The sequence below is a fragment of the Lynx rufus genome, unplaced genomic scaffold (assembly GCF_022079265.1).
Source record: "Lynx rufus isolate CCGP_SWC_20201006 ecotype Redwood Valley unplaced genomic scaffold, mLynRuf1.p SCAF_10, whole genome shotgun sequence".
Lineage (NCBI taxonomy): Eukaryota > Metazoa > Chordata > Mammalia > Carnivora > Felidae > Lynx > Lynx rufus.
Window position 1 is genome coordinate 21,079,285 of NW_025814824.1, and position 15,316 is coordinate 21,094,600.

The following is a 15,316-nucleotide window of genomic DNA, read 5'->3' on the forward strand; positions in this document are numbered from 1 at the left end:
GCCAGACCTTTTGTTGTGAATTCAAGGCCTAGTCCTGTCTTGTGAGACCTTGGAAACTTGAAGTGTTGCAAAGTATGAGAAAGATAAGTGTGCCGTTACAGAACTGGGCCTTTTAGAGAGGGTCAGGAGGTGGGGGTGGGAAGGCCAGGGACCTTCTTTAAATATGCTGCTTTTTCCTAGAAAGGTAGTGATTCGGATTAAATAGCATCTTCAGCGCATAAGTTTTAAAAAGAGCCATTTGCAGATGCCTTGATTATTCGAAGTATATAGTTCTGTCAGAAAGTCCAAGCTGCTTCTGTTCTCCTTACAGTCTTCCGTAGCCATTCTTAGTGCTTAGTGCTTTTGCCTGCTGCGCACACATGTGTGTATGCGTGTGTGTGTGTGTGTTGGAAGAGTGCGGGTCACCGTATTCTCTGGTGCCCTGTACCCTCTCCCTCCGGCCCTACGTTGCTACTTAATGGCCGGACATCTCGGACATCTTGAGTGTGTTATTTGCACTTCAAGTCCATCGTATCATGATGCTTCCCCACACTGGGTCTTACTCCCGAATTGCCCATCAGGACTACTGGCATTCTGGTTCTTGTTTCCTAAGCTCAGAAACTCAGTTATTGGCTCCTTCCTCACATCTCATTCATTATGTCATACAGAATTTTATATCCGCTGTTACTTTTAGTGTGGCTTCCTTAGCCTAGCCTAGTTCAGGTCCCCCACTGCCTTGCATCTAGATTATTGGAATAATTGTCTCTTACTTCTCCTACCCATGTGTTCCTTGCTATCAGATTTATTCTGTCAGTTGCCCCAGTGATGTCCTACCTGTTCTCGCTCCAAAAACCCTGTGGTGAGGGGCGCCTGGGTGACTCCATCGGGTAAGCGTCTAACTCTTGATTTTGGCTCAGGTCATGATCTCACGGTGGTTGAGAGCAAGCCCTGTGTTGGGCCCAGTGCAGAGCATGGAGCCTGCTTGGGATTTTCTCTTTCCCTCTCTCTCAAAATAAAAAATGAACTTAAAAAAAAAAAAAAAAAGAATTTAGTGAATTCTGTTTGTCGAGTTGTCAGGCTGGCATTCTAGGCCCTCCCCTTTATAGCGTTAGGTGTCGATACATTGAGTGTCTATACATATAGATACATATCAATATATATACATGTATGTACACATTTGATCAGACTGTACTCGGGCCAGCTCCCTCAACCACTTCTCTGTGTAATCATTATTAAATAAATGAATCCTTGGATTAAAACCAGTCCAGGAATTTCCATCATTGTACCTTATCCTTTTAGAGCCCTTGCTCTCTGCTATTTCCACCCCCTGGAATTGTTTTTCTGTCTTCCTCTCTCTTTGGTGAGATCCTTCCATTCCACAAAACCCATCTCTACTACCGTGTCACTGTTGAAATGTCAGCTTTGTCTTTTCTTTTTGAACCACCACAAAACCTCGTATTTCTTATCTTCCGCCTGGTATTGTGGTCACTTCTATGCTTTTCTCATCATACTTCCTAGATTAGAAGCCCCTAGTGGGCAAGACCAGTGCCTTCCCTGATTTTGTATTCTTAGCATGATGTCTGTATCCAAGCATGTGGCTAAAAGGTCCTTACTGATGAAATTAATGAGACAGAGAAAGAATAGTGCTTCAAGCCTGGGTTTCTCTGAGTTTTAGAAAGATTGGCTTTCAGTACACATTTCAGTACACTGTGCTAGCTACACATCAAAGAGTTTGCTGAAATCTGATAAGTGTGTACTAGAGTTTTATTGTTTCCAGTCTTGAGTATCTTACGTGTGCTAACAGCAAACAGAGGACCACATTATATCCTTAACACAAGTAGGTTCTTGAAATTTTTATTAAAGGATCTCCAGGAACATAGTAGGTGCTCACAGAGTGGTCACGGTTGAGTTGAAGAATGTCCTATCAAAAACCTCAAAAGAAGTTGTGTGCCTAGTTTCTTAACTATTTTAATTCTCAAAGCTCTTTAAAAACCATTTAGTGATACTAGAGAGGAGAGAAGGGATGGCTTTTCAAGTAAATTATCATTAAGAATGTATAACACCATCTAAACTTGGAATAACCTTCCCCTGCCTTCTTTTAAGATTTAGTCTTCATGACCTCTTTAATTGCTAAATCAATTAGCCTTTTCCTCCTTCGTCATCCCTCAGAATCTCAGCCTTTCTCTCCAAGTATTGCTGCCTTTCCCTCCTTGCCTGATTGACACCCAGCTCTCTCCCAAGGGGAGCCTCTCTGAGGGGATGCCCCTTCATTTGTTTCATATCCCAAAATCCTCAGGGCCAGTCACCCTGCACCCCTTGCAGTGTGTTCTAGAACCGAATTCCTTTACCTTTTTGGGAAAACTCTAACCCTTTCAGGCTTGTGCCATTGGATTGTACCCTTACCCCCTTCCACCTTGTTGGGGGATTTTCCCACTTTATTAAAGACCGGACCCTTGGCTTAGGGTCTTCCTCCACTCAGAACCTGCCATCATCCCAGGCGACTCTGGTGTTCACAAGGTCAACCCCCAGTAACCTCGTCTCGTGGCTTGGACCATGTCCCCTCTAGCTTCTCCCTTTGAGTTCAGTTACCTACTTATAGGGTCACAAGGAAGATGTCGTCCCTGCCCCTACCTGTGTCATCTCCGGAGTCCGAGTGTCCCATCCAGCACACCCTTCTCTACCTCCACCTGGCCAGAGTGATCTTTTGCGTTGCAGATCTGTTCCCAGCTGTCTCACTGTCTCCCAAACCCTAGCCACTGGCTTGTCCCTTAGATCACTGCACAGAACTCCTGTCTGGTTTCCCTTTTTCTATTGTGCCCCCTACAATCCGCTCCTCACCCAGCAGCCAGAACGGCACTTGAAAACATTAACTGAATCCTGTCACTCCTGCTCCTGAGTCTCCTGTGACTTCCCCTTCTGCCCAGAATAACACCCACACTCCTCTTCACAGCCTGCCGGGCCCTTTTTAACGCTGCCCTCCCGTCTCCAGCCTGCCCCTCTCCACTGAGTACACGCGAGCATTCCCACTTGGTTCTGCTTCAGAGACTGTGTCTTGTTTCTCTTCCTGGCACGTTCCCCCCTCGATGTGTGCAGGGCCTGTGTCCTTCCTTCATGTCTGTGCTCGTACGCTGCCCCAGACCTGTGCAGCTCGTGTGTGTGTGTGTGTGTGTGTGTGTGTGTGTGTGTGTGTCGGCATCTGATGGAGTCTGAGGTTACTGATTTATCTCCTTATACATGATGTCTGCTTTCCATTCTAGATGTGGGCCTGGAGGATAGGGACTTGGTCTACTTTATTCACCTCTGATTCCCCAGCACCTGATAGCACCTGGTTCATACTAGGCACTTAATTAATAGTTTCCGAGTAGATAATAAGCATTCGGTCTCACTCTGGCCTTCATGTTTGTCACACACCTCCTCACACCGTCTTCTTTACACCATTTCCTCACTCTGTCAGATTGTCACGGTACCATGCACTTCCACTGTTCATAGCATTGACCATCTAACATTTTAATACTTCTTTATGTGAATATCTCATTAATGAACCTGCCCCTCTGCCTACCTGCCGCCCACTCTCCACAGGCTGTAACCTCAGGAGAACCGGGGATATGGCTTTTTTCTTTCTGTTGTAACCCCAGTCCGGCCAGCATGGTGCTTGGTGTGCTGGGATACGCAAGAAGTACGGGTTGAGGGGCCCCTGGGTGTCTTGGTTGGTTAAGCATCCAACTCTTGGTCTCAGCTTAGGTCATGATCTCGTGGTTCCTGAGTTTGAGCCCCATGTCAGGCTCTGTGCTGACGGTACAGAGCCTGCTTGGAATTTTGTCTCTCTCAAAGAAACTTAAAAAGTCCGTGTTGAATGGTTGAATCTCTTTGATTGACCATCCTCTCCTCCCCGACCTTGATCATCTCTCTCAGTTATCCACGTCTCTGACTGCTCTTGCTGGTCAAGGTTCTGTAGACGGAAGCGTTCCCTTAGATCCCGCATGTAGTCTGTTGACTGTGTAATCTGCCGCAAGATTATTGTTTCTGTTCCCTTAGTTTCAACTGTCACTTTTAGTCGATAAGCACGCACAGGGGCGCCCGGGTGGCTCAGTTGGTTAAGCATCTGACTTCATCTCAGGTCATGGGCTCACAGTTCGTGGGTTCAAGCCCCACTTAGGGCTCTGGGCTGACAGTTCCGAGCCTGGAGCCTGCTTCAGATTGTGTCTCCCTCTGTCTCTGCTCCTGCCCTGCTTGCGCTCTGTCTCTCTCTCTCTCAAAAATACTAAAAAAAAAAACTTAACGTGTTGTCCTTCTAACCTAACCTCTCTCCTGAATCACATTACTTGACTTCCTTCTGAGTTGTTAGGGTTCCTGACTGCCCTCACGTTAGAGAAAACCAAACCATTTTCCTCCCTGCGTGCATACCTTTCAGCCATGATTCCCTGACACTTGACTGATGTATCGTGGGCTACCTAAGTCATCTGGGTTCCAAGCTTTAGAGCCCTCCTCAGTACTTCTCTCTCGGGTTGCACATCCTATGTATCTCCCAAGTCCTTTTGATTTGACAAGGCAATGTCTTCTGTCTCTTGTCTTCCTAGTTTCCTGCTTCCTTCCCCCTCAGCAATCTGACCTACTACTTTTCTTCTACAACCCAGTCCTGTGCCTTTCTCTGTTGTTTACAGAGAAAGAAAAAGCCCTCCACTACCTGGCACCACATCTTCCACGGCCACATGTTCGCATCATCCTCTCTGAGGACACTCCGGGCCCCTCAGTAATGGGCTGCATTTTGATGAATTTAGGTGACTAGCCTGTAGATTTTTGCATTGATTCTAAAACTTCCCTGATCGGTCCAAGCTCCAATCCTTTGTGTACCCACAGACGCTTTCCCTGGGTACGTCTTTCGTTAACTTCTTTCTATAAACAGAGCGCATTCCAAAGCTTCACGCCAAAGTAGAATGACATAATTTCCAAAATGAGCTATCGCCTGTGGTAGAGGATGGGTCCAGCCCTCTCCCCCCAGCCCCTGCTTCACAGTAGCCTCACTGAGGCGCCCTTCCTCACCTCTGTACCCTAAAAACAGGGGTGAGGGAGATGTTCTAACTTAAGTTGCATTTTGGAACCAAATGCTTTCCCATATAGAGCTTTTCCTGGAAATGAACTAGAAAAGGAGCTGCCGATAGGTGCTCACAAGGTCGGCCTCTGTGGTGGTCACACAGGGTGCCTTTTCAGGTTCCAGCTCCCTTGGGAATTACTTGAATTAGTGATGGTCAAGTCTGTGGTTTGTGTGTAGGGCACGTCGGTCATTTCACAACGTAGGCCTAGATGCTCTTAACTCCTTAAAGCTTGATAACTTGGGCTTATTGATCCCCATTAATAAACCACTTGATCGAATTGAGAGACAGGCAGAATCTTCTCACAGGCTTCTGAATGACCCATAGCAGAAAGCAATGCAGGTTTGCTGAGCACCCTGAAGGAGTAGGTGTTATGCTAGACGTTGGCTGTCCTGTTTAATTCTCCAGGAAGTGTGGGTAGCATGCTCCCCCTTTTGAAGTTTAAAACTGAGGTTCAGAAAGGCTAAGTAACTACTTAGGTCACACAGCAGCTAGTGAAAGGTCGGCCTGAGAATTTGATCAGAGAGCTAGCTCTGTGACTCTGAAAATGATGTTCTTTCTACTATAGTGGGTAAATTTGATTTCTTTGCAAATCACAAGTAGCACCACAAATGTTTTATTTTTCATCTCGTTACGCCGATCAGTTAAGTAACATTTTTTGCATTCCCCTCTTCCTATTTTTTTCTCCTCCCCACTACCATAGAGCATACTCCTTCCACGTCACCGCGGACGGTCAGATGCAGCCCGTCCCTTTCCCCCCCGACGCCCTCATCGGACCCGGCATCCCCCGCCACGCGCGCCAGATCAACACCCTGAACCACGGGGAGGTGGTGTGCGCGGTGACCATCAGCAACCCCACGAGACACGTGTACACGGGCGGGAAGGGCTGCGTCAAGGTCTGGGACATCAGCCACCCCGGCAACAAGAGCCCCGTGTCTCAGCTCGACTGTCTGGTGAGCGAACTTGATGCAGAAATAGGATGGGACAGTGAGAGACTTGGGTGTACAAGCAGCACACGGAGTTGATCTCAAGTGGGTAGTTGTCCTCACCGCTTGGTGGCCTTTCGCGTGGAGGTTCAGAGTGCTGCTGAGGACGCATCTTTCAGTTCCCCGGGGCAGAGTCAGCAGGTCTTGGTGGCACGTGCCCCAGGGCAGCTTCCATTCACCCGGCCCAGTGCACGGGCACCGACCCGCCACCTGCTTTCCTGTCTGGTAAGGGAGGTGAGGAAAAGTCGAAGCCCGGGAGGGTTTCTGTGAGCATGCTCCTGGCTCTCTCAGTCTGTCACATTGTGAGACGAGACTAGAGTACCCCCTTAGCTGTCTCCTGGGCACCTGTCCCTGTGTTGTGTTTGAAACCTCACTTGGACGTTCTTCCTTAGACCGGCGGTAGCGCTCTCGCCGCAGCGCAGTGTTAGGTCCGCCTCACATGCCTGACGCACACAGCATTCCCAGAGCCTAACTAGCTGGAAGGGGCCTTTTTTTTCCTGTCCCTTAACAGTCCTTGATGGAGTCTTGCCCCCGGTTGATGATGCTTGATCAGCCCCGGCCGCCCGTCAGCCAGCTAACGCAGGCCGGAAGGGAGGAGACTCCACGTCTCTGACCCCTGACCCTCTGGCGGTGGCAGGAGGACCTTTCACTGGCCAGGTCGAGTGTGCCAGGAGACCCAGGTCCCCAGATGTGGCTGCTCCGGGATTGTGAGGGCCCCCGCATTGTGTGCATGTGTCTTTGTGTGCAAATGACTGAGGCAGCTGGGTGATTTGGTGGTGGTGGGAGTTGGGTCTAGATCTTTGCATTTTCATGCTAATTAAGATTAAATATCTCAGCACTAAATTTGTAGATCAAGTTTAAGTACTTCCCTAATTTCATGTAATTTTCTAGCATTAATCCACTTTATCATTGTCATAAGTAAAAATGGCTCATTAAAACCAGGAGGGAACACAATACTTTTATGGATTTCTGCTCTCATGTTAATGCTGTTTTCCTTTCCTCATGAGTGATCTCTTGATGGTTTTTGTCTCTACAGAACAGGGATAACTACATCCGTTCCTGCCGATTGCTCCCTGACGGTCGCACCCTCATCGTGGGAGGGGAAGCCAGCACTCTGTCCATCTGGGACCTGGCCGCTCCGACCCCGCGCATCAAGGCGGAGCTGACGTCCTCGGCCCCTGCGTGCTACGCCCTGGCCATCAGCCCCGACTCCAAGGTCTGCTTCTCGTGCTGCAGTGACGGCAACATCGCGGTCTGGGACCTGCACAACCAGACGCTGGTGAGGTGAGTCGGCAAGATCCCTTACCAGGGCACGAGGGGAGCCGATTTTACCACTCTGGGCCAAAGAGCTGTGTGCATCTAAAAAGATGAAATAACAATTATCGTACTAAAAAGTGTTAGGAACAGGCCTCTTTAAGATGCTGGAAACAAATTAGTAATGTAGAATCTTATTTTCTACACTTCTGATCTTAAAAAATGAGGGCTTGTTTTCTTTCTTTGCTTTTTTTGGATGTTATCCTGAGCATCACCAAGTTGGGTTTTTAAAAAATGAGGTCATTTTTACATAATTAATGTACATAATGTTCCCATGACCTCACGAGCTCGTTAGACATCTGTAATTTGCCATCTGTGCTCGCTAACCAGCCATTATTGTGGATAGACACTCACTGAGAAGATTCACAGCACATGGCACTGTCCTTTGTGCCACGTGTAGCCCACACATTCATTCGTTCAGCAGATAACCATCGAACACCTACCATGGGCCCAGCCTTTGTGCTACTTGCTCTGAAATGGTCTAGATTATCTGTAGTCCCACGTTTGAGGATGGATAGATGCACTGAGATGTCTGTTTTAAGAAGTGAAATTGTATAGGGTTGGCGTTGATAGGTAAAGCCCTGAAATGAGTCTCCAGATGTCAGCACCCACAAGAGCAGGAAGCAAGAGGTGTGATCCGCCGAAGGGTGTGAGAGGATTGTAATCAAGCCTAGCCGTGAGTTCGAGGGAGTGTGTCAGGAGAAGAGGCCTCCACTGTCCATCCGTCAGATATTTTGCAGGACTGAGCTCTAAGTATGATTCCAAAAACAAAGTAGTCGTCATTTGTTTCATCTTGGGTAAGGCTCTTACAAGAAATTGCTTCTAATCTCTCCATCCCCCAGTGTCTTTTGTACATTCCACCAGCTCCTGGGGCAGCTGAACCACACTGCGTTTCTTTCCATGTGCCTTATCTGAGAGCATGGCTGTTTTTTCTTACGTAGCCTCGTACAGTTGCATTGTTGTGCCCTGGCAAAATTCGCTCTGCTGCTCCCTTGCCCTCCTCATAGCTTTTGTAGAAGGGAAGATGTTCCTGACTTCTTAAATTCTTTCCTTCAGGGGTGCCTGGGTGGCTCAGTCGGTTAAGCGTCCACCTTCAGCTCAGGTCACGATCTCACGGTTTGTGAGTTCGAGCCCCCCGTTGGGCTCCATGCTGACAGCTCAGAGCCTGGAGCCTGCTTCGGGTTCTGTGTCTCCCTGTCTATCTCTCTGCCCCTACCCCTGCTCATGCTCTGTCTCTTTCTCTCTCAAAAATAAACAAATGTTAACAAAATTTTTTTTAATTCTTTCCTTCATATCACAATGATATAATAGGTCTTAAAGTATTTTTGGTTAGTGCATATACACGTAGCTCTGTGTTTTCTTTTGTTTACTTCTGTTGGAGATTTTTTTTCCCATTGGTTATATTAATCGTTTTTTGGTATGAAGAGTACTTCCTAAGTATTCAGAAATAAAAAGTGCAGGAAATACAACATCTTAACTAAACTTCAATCTATGTATATGCTTTATTATTACTTTGAATAATTAGAAAATACAGTAAATCCAAATGAAATCTATAAGACTGGCAATGATATTGATCGCTGAGGAATTCTAAATTTTTTTATTGAAGTATAATTAACATTCAGTGTTATATTGGTTTCAATATGCAAAATAATGATTCACCAGTTACTAAGTGCTTATCATGTAAGTGTACTCTTAGTCATCTTTGCTTATCTGTCCCCTCTCCCACCTCCCCTCTGGCAACCACCAGTTTGTTTTCTAGGAGTCTGGTTTTTGTTCATCCTTTTTTTTTTCTTTGTTCATTCATTTGTTTCTTAAATTCTACATATGAGTGAAATCATAAGGTGTTTATCTTTCTTTGACTTATTTCACTTAGCATTACACTCTAGCTCTATCCATGCTGTTGCAAATGGTAAGGACTTTTTTATGGCTGAGTAATACTCCACTGTGTATCTATACCACATCGTATCCATTTATCAGTGGACACTTGGGCTGCTTCCGTATCTTGGCTATTACAAATAATGCTGCAATCAACATTGCAGATGAATTTGCAATTCAAATACATCTTTTTGAATTGGTGTTTCCTTGGGTAAATACCAGTAGTAGTAGAAGTACTGAATCATATGCTGTTTCTACTTCTAATTTTTTGAGGAAGCTCCGTACTGTTTTCCACAGTGGCTGCACTGACGAACTCCTGAGTTGAGTTCACCTAAAAACTAACTTTTCAAACTCTGAGTTCAGTTCACCTAAAAACTAACTTTTCAGGGGTTTTCACTCCATTTTGACATTTTCAGGCAATTCCAGGGCCACACAGATGGGGCCAGCTGTATTGACATTTCTAATGATGGCACCAAGCTCTGGACGGGCGGCCTGGACAACACGGTCAGGTCCTGGGACCTGCGCGAAGGGCGGCAGCTACAGCAGCATGACTTCACCTCACAGGTCTGGTCTTGTGCCCGTGACCTTTTAGATGCCATGGTCTTGTGAAATATAGGACATGCTTAAGGTTTAAGTCATTTACCAGGTGATGAAGTCATTTTTGACTCTAGGTTAGATAACTGAAAATTTCATTGTTTTCTGTCAAAATACCATAGTGTATATTTTATTAAAGGATTAATATATTGGATTTTACATAAATGGCTAATAAGTTCTGTTGTGGAGATGTATTGCATTACCTTAGGATTTGGCTGTGATTTCTTCCCATACAATTCAAATTATCTTGATGTCTTTCATAATTGGAGTAGTATCTATCCCCAGAAGAAACAGTACCTCCCGGTTAAAGGAGGTGCTCTTCCCTAGTCACCGTCACTATCACCTGTTTTAATTCTAGATCTTTTCTCTCGGCTACTGCCCAACTGGAGAGTGGCTCGCAGTGGGGATGGAGAACAGTAACGTGGAAGTGCTACATGTCACCAAGCCAGACAAATACCAGCTACATCTCCATGAGAGCTGTGTGCTGTCGCTCAAGTTTGCCCATTGTGGTGAGTAGTCCCCTCCTTCTGCCCTCCTGCTGATGCGTTTTACTCCACCCCTTTAGTTTATTAACGTGTCCCTCTTCAAAATTACATTCTTATACATACTTTCTATGTCTCTAACGCTGTGTACTAATCCACTTTACCCTTCTTGTAAGTATAAATAACTCACTAAATCTAGGAGAGTGAGCTTTATTTTTCCCGTGAAAAGAAACTTTTGTTGCAAATGAGATGGGTTTTCTGTGAATGGTTGGGTGCTCTATATAAAGCACATCTCTGGTATCTGATGACATCACATGAACAAAACCCCTCTTTCTGTAGGCAAATGGTTTGTAAGCACTGGAAAGGACAACCTTCTGAATGCCTGGAGAACACCTTATGGAGCCAGTATATTCCAGGTAACATTAACTTGTTTAGCTCCCACTTCTGTGTGCTCGCTGCATGGCAGTGGTTCACCCAAGCTCGCTCTGTGCGTTCTGTCAGGTTAATAAGGCCCCTCAGTGTTCTAAGAGGCAGGTGTTGTGATTCACCTGTCGTACAGACCAGAATACTCTGCGTGAGGGAGGCTAGTGTCCTAGCCACAAGACGTGGAGGGCGGGGATGGTCTCCAGTTCTCTGTGAGCCCAGAGCCGAGACACCGTGCCTGATTCGCTAACTCTTCACAGCTCGATCCCGTTTATACACGAGAGTAGAGGTTTTATGTCTTCTGTGATTTTCGTGTGGGGGTTACATCTTTAAAATGCTTACATTTAAAAAGTTTGAGCGTATTGCTTGAATACTTCTATTAGTATTGTTATTTCTTTGGGCTTTTTTCCCCAAAGAAGAGTGTTCCGGAAAAGTTTAGTAAATCTTGATTAATTTCATAAATGTGTATCCTTATTGAATCAGTGGTCCTTGGTGTAGAGTGTGAAATTATCTATAGGAGGACCAAATGGTAGGCATGGTACCCCGTGTGCTCACGCACGGTCTCGCTGCTCTCTGGCTGTTACGTGTGAATCTCATAGACAAGTTAAAGAAGACCACCTTTTTTTAACCTGTACTTCGAATTTTTTTTTTTTTTTAGGAATAGAAACAGATTTGCAGTTTTCTCGAACGAGTAGTATTAAGTCATCATAGAGTAGATCAATGCAGTTGAATCCAAAAATATATATATTGAGTGAAAATACTGTGCAAGATAATCAACAGGACAAAAACAGCTAGTTCTTGCTGCCATGAAGTTTATAATTTAATACAATGTTTTTTTTTGTATTATGGGTTAAACCCTTTCTGGTGGTCCCAACCAGGACTTAAATATATGTACACGTATGTGTATATGTATGTGTGTGTATATGTGTATGTGTGTATCTATAAAATCTTAGAGTGGATCTTTTTTTTTTTTTTTAACGTTTATTTATTTTTGAGACAGAGAGAGACAGCATGAACGGGGGAGGGTCAGAGAGAGAGAGGGAGACACAGAATCTGAAACAGGCGCCAGGCTCTGAGCTGTCAGCACAGACCCGACGCGGGGCTTGAACTCACGAACCGCAAGATCATGACCTGAGCCGAAGTCGGACACTTAACCCACTGAGCCGCCCAGGCGCCTGGATCTTTTACAAGTGTGTGAATATCTTATGTGTATAATGGGTTGTGAAGTAAAACGGATTTATTACAGATTACAGTCCAAAAAGTTTGAGAAACACTGATAATGGGTTAGCATCTGCATGTCAGATTTTGTGTGTGTGTGTGTGTGTGTGTGTGTTCAGAGTTCTGGTTAAAATTCTGTGAAGTTTAGGGGCGCCTGGGTGGCTCAGTCGGTTCGGCGTCTGACTCTTGATTTCAGCTCAGGTCATGATCTCACAGTTCGTGAGATTGAGCCCCTTGTTGGGCTCCACACTGACAGCACAGAGCCTGCTTGGGATTCTCCCTCTCCATCCCTTCTTTATCTGCCCCTTCTCACCTCCCCCACATGCTCACTCGCTCGCTCTCTCTCTCTCTCTCAAATAAACTTAAAAAAAAAAATAAAATCTTGTGGGGTTTTGTTTAGCACAGTTCAGTTCAAAGTTGACATTGAACTCCTTGAAGGTAGTGTAGTTGAAGACGGTATCCAGAACTCTTAAGTATGTACAGTTGGCATTGTTTTTTCACACAGGAGAAAATGAAACTTTCTATTACAAATATTTTTACGTTCCCGATGTCAAAAGATGTGGTGTTTTTGATGCCATTTTCCACTTGAACTCTGAGGCAACCCTCTGAGGTGGCGGGCAGGCAAGATGTCTTTACCTGCTTGTCAGGGAAGGAGGCTCAGACGGGTCGAGTGACTTGTCCGGTGTTCCACAGCTCGACCTGAGTCCAAGCCGACTGACTGAGGTTGAGGGTTTTCCACCCTTGACCGTGTGGAGCACAGGATCGGGAACTGGGCGTGGCTTCTTCGGCTCCGCCGTGCGTACACCCGGCCTGCCTGCTGCCCCACGGCCCCAGTGCAGGAGCCTGGCGCGGGGCGGTGTCCCGAGAAGTGCCCCTGGCCCCGCCATTTAAGGAGGTGCCCGGCCCGTCTTTCCTGCCTTGGCACTCCCGTCGGGACAGCGGGACATGTCACACTCTTCCGCCATGTGTTTTCTAGTCCTGCCTCGTGGGTTTGTCCTTCAGTACCTGACCTTTGTGTCTGTTTCCTTCCTAGTCCAAAGAATCCTCATCGGTGCTTAGCTGTGACATCTCTGTGGATGACAAATACATTGTCACTGGCTCTGGGGACAAGAAGGCCACGGTTTATGAAGTTATTTATTAAGGACAAATCTTCATGCGAACTGGACCCCTTCTCCCTGTAGCACTTTGTTCTGTCCTCCTCTTCCCCTGCATCTAAAACCAAGGATTCCACACGCTGGCTGCAGCTGTGGGGTTTGATCCCGCCTCTTACCCCCACTTCCTCCTCGCTGTTGAATTGTGAATACCCATTAAGAACCTGTGATACCAAATCTTCAGCTCTCTACTCGGAAGAACATGGAAGAACCATACTTAACCGTGACGGAATCTTGAATTATGTATTATATCTGTAATATATTTATTTTGTTTAAAGAAGGCTTTCTAACTTTGACTGAATAAAGCTGTCTGCTCCTGCATTGATAATGAAGATGCGTTGTATTTGATACCCCTCCCCTCCTTTTTTTGGCAAAGGAGGGGAAAGGAAGGTTTAAAATAATTGATTAAAAATGTCACTAAATGTAGACTAAGGACTGTATAGAGACGTGAAATGTATAATTACATATGGAAGCAATATGTTGCTGTGTTGTTAGATTTTTGTTTTTGTTTTTGTTTTCTACTTTAAATGTTTGGAAATTTGAACGATTAGAACCTGACAGGCCACGTCGTATTCATTTGAGTCTATTTGGACAACTTTAACAAATATATCTATAGCTTTAGATTCTATTTGATAAAAGTAATTGGACTTCTCCTTTTTCTTTTTTGACTCGTTGACAAGTGTCTTTGTAATAAGTTTTTAATTCCTTTTTTTATTGTATTATAGACAGATGAACAAATTAAATCTGGCCTAAAGAGAGAACTTAATCCCTTCCGGATATTTTTGCCACGTTTCTTTGCAAAGGGAGATGTATACCTTTGGGCAATTTTGTCATTAACGAGAAATTATGGGCTATTTTTTGGCATGTTCTTCGGGAACTGCACAGACTCAGGGGAGGATTCCTCCTGCTGTGCAAGGCAAGTCTTTTACAAAACGAGGACAGCAGAGGAGATTTGCAAGGACCTCCCTCTGAAAACCAGAAAGAATGGACTCTCACCTGGGAGGAGGACTTGCTTTCTTTACCTCCGGTTCTTTCCCTGTCTTAGTTGGATGTCCCCGAAATGGACGCGGGCTGTGCCATTGTGCCAGAAACATTGTGTTATCTTTTATGTTGTTGTTGTTGCTGTTCAACTATGATATGTGACTCCTTTTTTTTTTTTATTATTATTTTTTGTTTGAATGCTTTAAAAATCTTTTAAGTCTGTGGATCTGCTGATGTACAGTGCCTTTGCTGCTATGGATCAAAATCAAGAGAACTGTGTAGATAAACTTTATTGTACAAGTAGAAAATTACTTAATTTCATACTAGAAATGGATGGATGCTGCAAGTTGAAATGGACTGTCTATTGACGTTCCTAATGTGGTAGCAGAAAAAAAAAATGGTGTCTTAAGTGCTTAGTGTTTGATGTCATTAACAGTTTCGTAAAACTCTACAGTGTAGAAAGATTTTGATACTAAACTGTGCATTGTACATAGTTCTAATGCATCGTATTGACCACCAGTACTTCTATAACGGTAGATTGTTTGTGCATTCAGACTTTTAAGCATTAAACATAAAATAACTTCTAGGACGCTTATTTCTAATTCTTTGTTTTGCTGACTTTGGTTTGTTTTTTGTCTGTGACTTTGCCACTCCTATATGCTAAAAATTACTAGTTTGATTCAAGGGAGACTGGGGTCGCGTGGGCTTTATTGTTACCGCCGTCTTAGTTCTGTTTTTATTTTCACTTGACAAGAACGGGAGGGGAGAGCAGATGGACGTTAGCGAGGACGTGTTGCTACCAAACAATTATTAAGTGTCTCCTTGGTTTGTACAAATACGGTCTCTCGAAACGTTGTCAGTGTTACTCGAATGCTTTAGAGCTGCGCTGTTCGGTATGGTTCCACTAGCCGTTTGTGGCTGAATTTCACTCCATTGAAATCAATTTTGGGTGGGGGGGGGTGTAAGTTTATTAGTCACACTAACTGCATTTGAAGGATCCAGTAGCTGCACGTGGCTAACGGCTACCATATTGGACTGTTTGATTTAGCCCCCACATACCATGTCTAGCCACTTGGGTTTGGGAAACATTTCTGGTGTAACACACGGGAGTCGTTGAAAGCATGAGGCCCTACGGGCTGCCGCTAGTGGGGCATGTGAACATTGGACATGAGGAGGGGCTTAGAGAATTCTAAATTCCTGAGGCTCAAAAACCTGGCATTTTA

The 15,316-nt window shown here is 45.1% G+C and overlaps 1 protein-coding gene across 8 annotated transcripts in view; it reads left to right on the forward strand.

Moving 5' to 3' along the window:
- TLE4 (TLE family member 4, transcriptional corepressor) overlaps positions 1–14,688 on the forward strand; it is a 141,763-nt gene extending 127,075 nt beyond the window's left edge. For all 8 annotated transcript variants that reach the window (XM_047102527.1, XM_047102537.1, XM_047102562.1 and 5 more), the window contains 6 exons: positions 5,773–6,022; positions 7,092–7,339; positions 9,661–9,808; positions 10,197–10,347; positions 10,660–10,736; positions 12,995–14,688. In XM_047102527.1, the coding sequence (XP_046958483.1) occupies positions 5,773–6,022; positions 7,092–7,339; positions 9,661–9,808; positions 10,197–10,347; positions 10,660–10,736; positions 12,995–13,102 (982 nt within the window). In that variant the 3' untranslated portion in view covers positions 13,103–14,688. The remainder of the gene's footprint in view (positions 1–5,772; positions 6,023–7,091; positions 7,340–9,660; positions 9,809–10,196; positions 10,348–10,659; positions 10,737–12,994) is intronic.
- Positions 14,689–15,316: the final 628 nt, after the last annotated feature.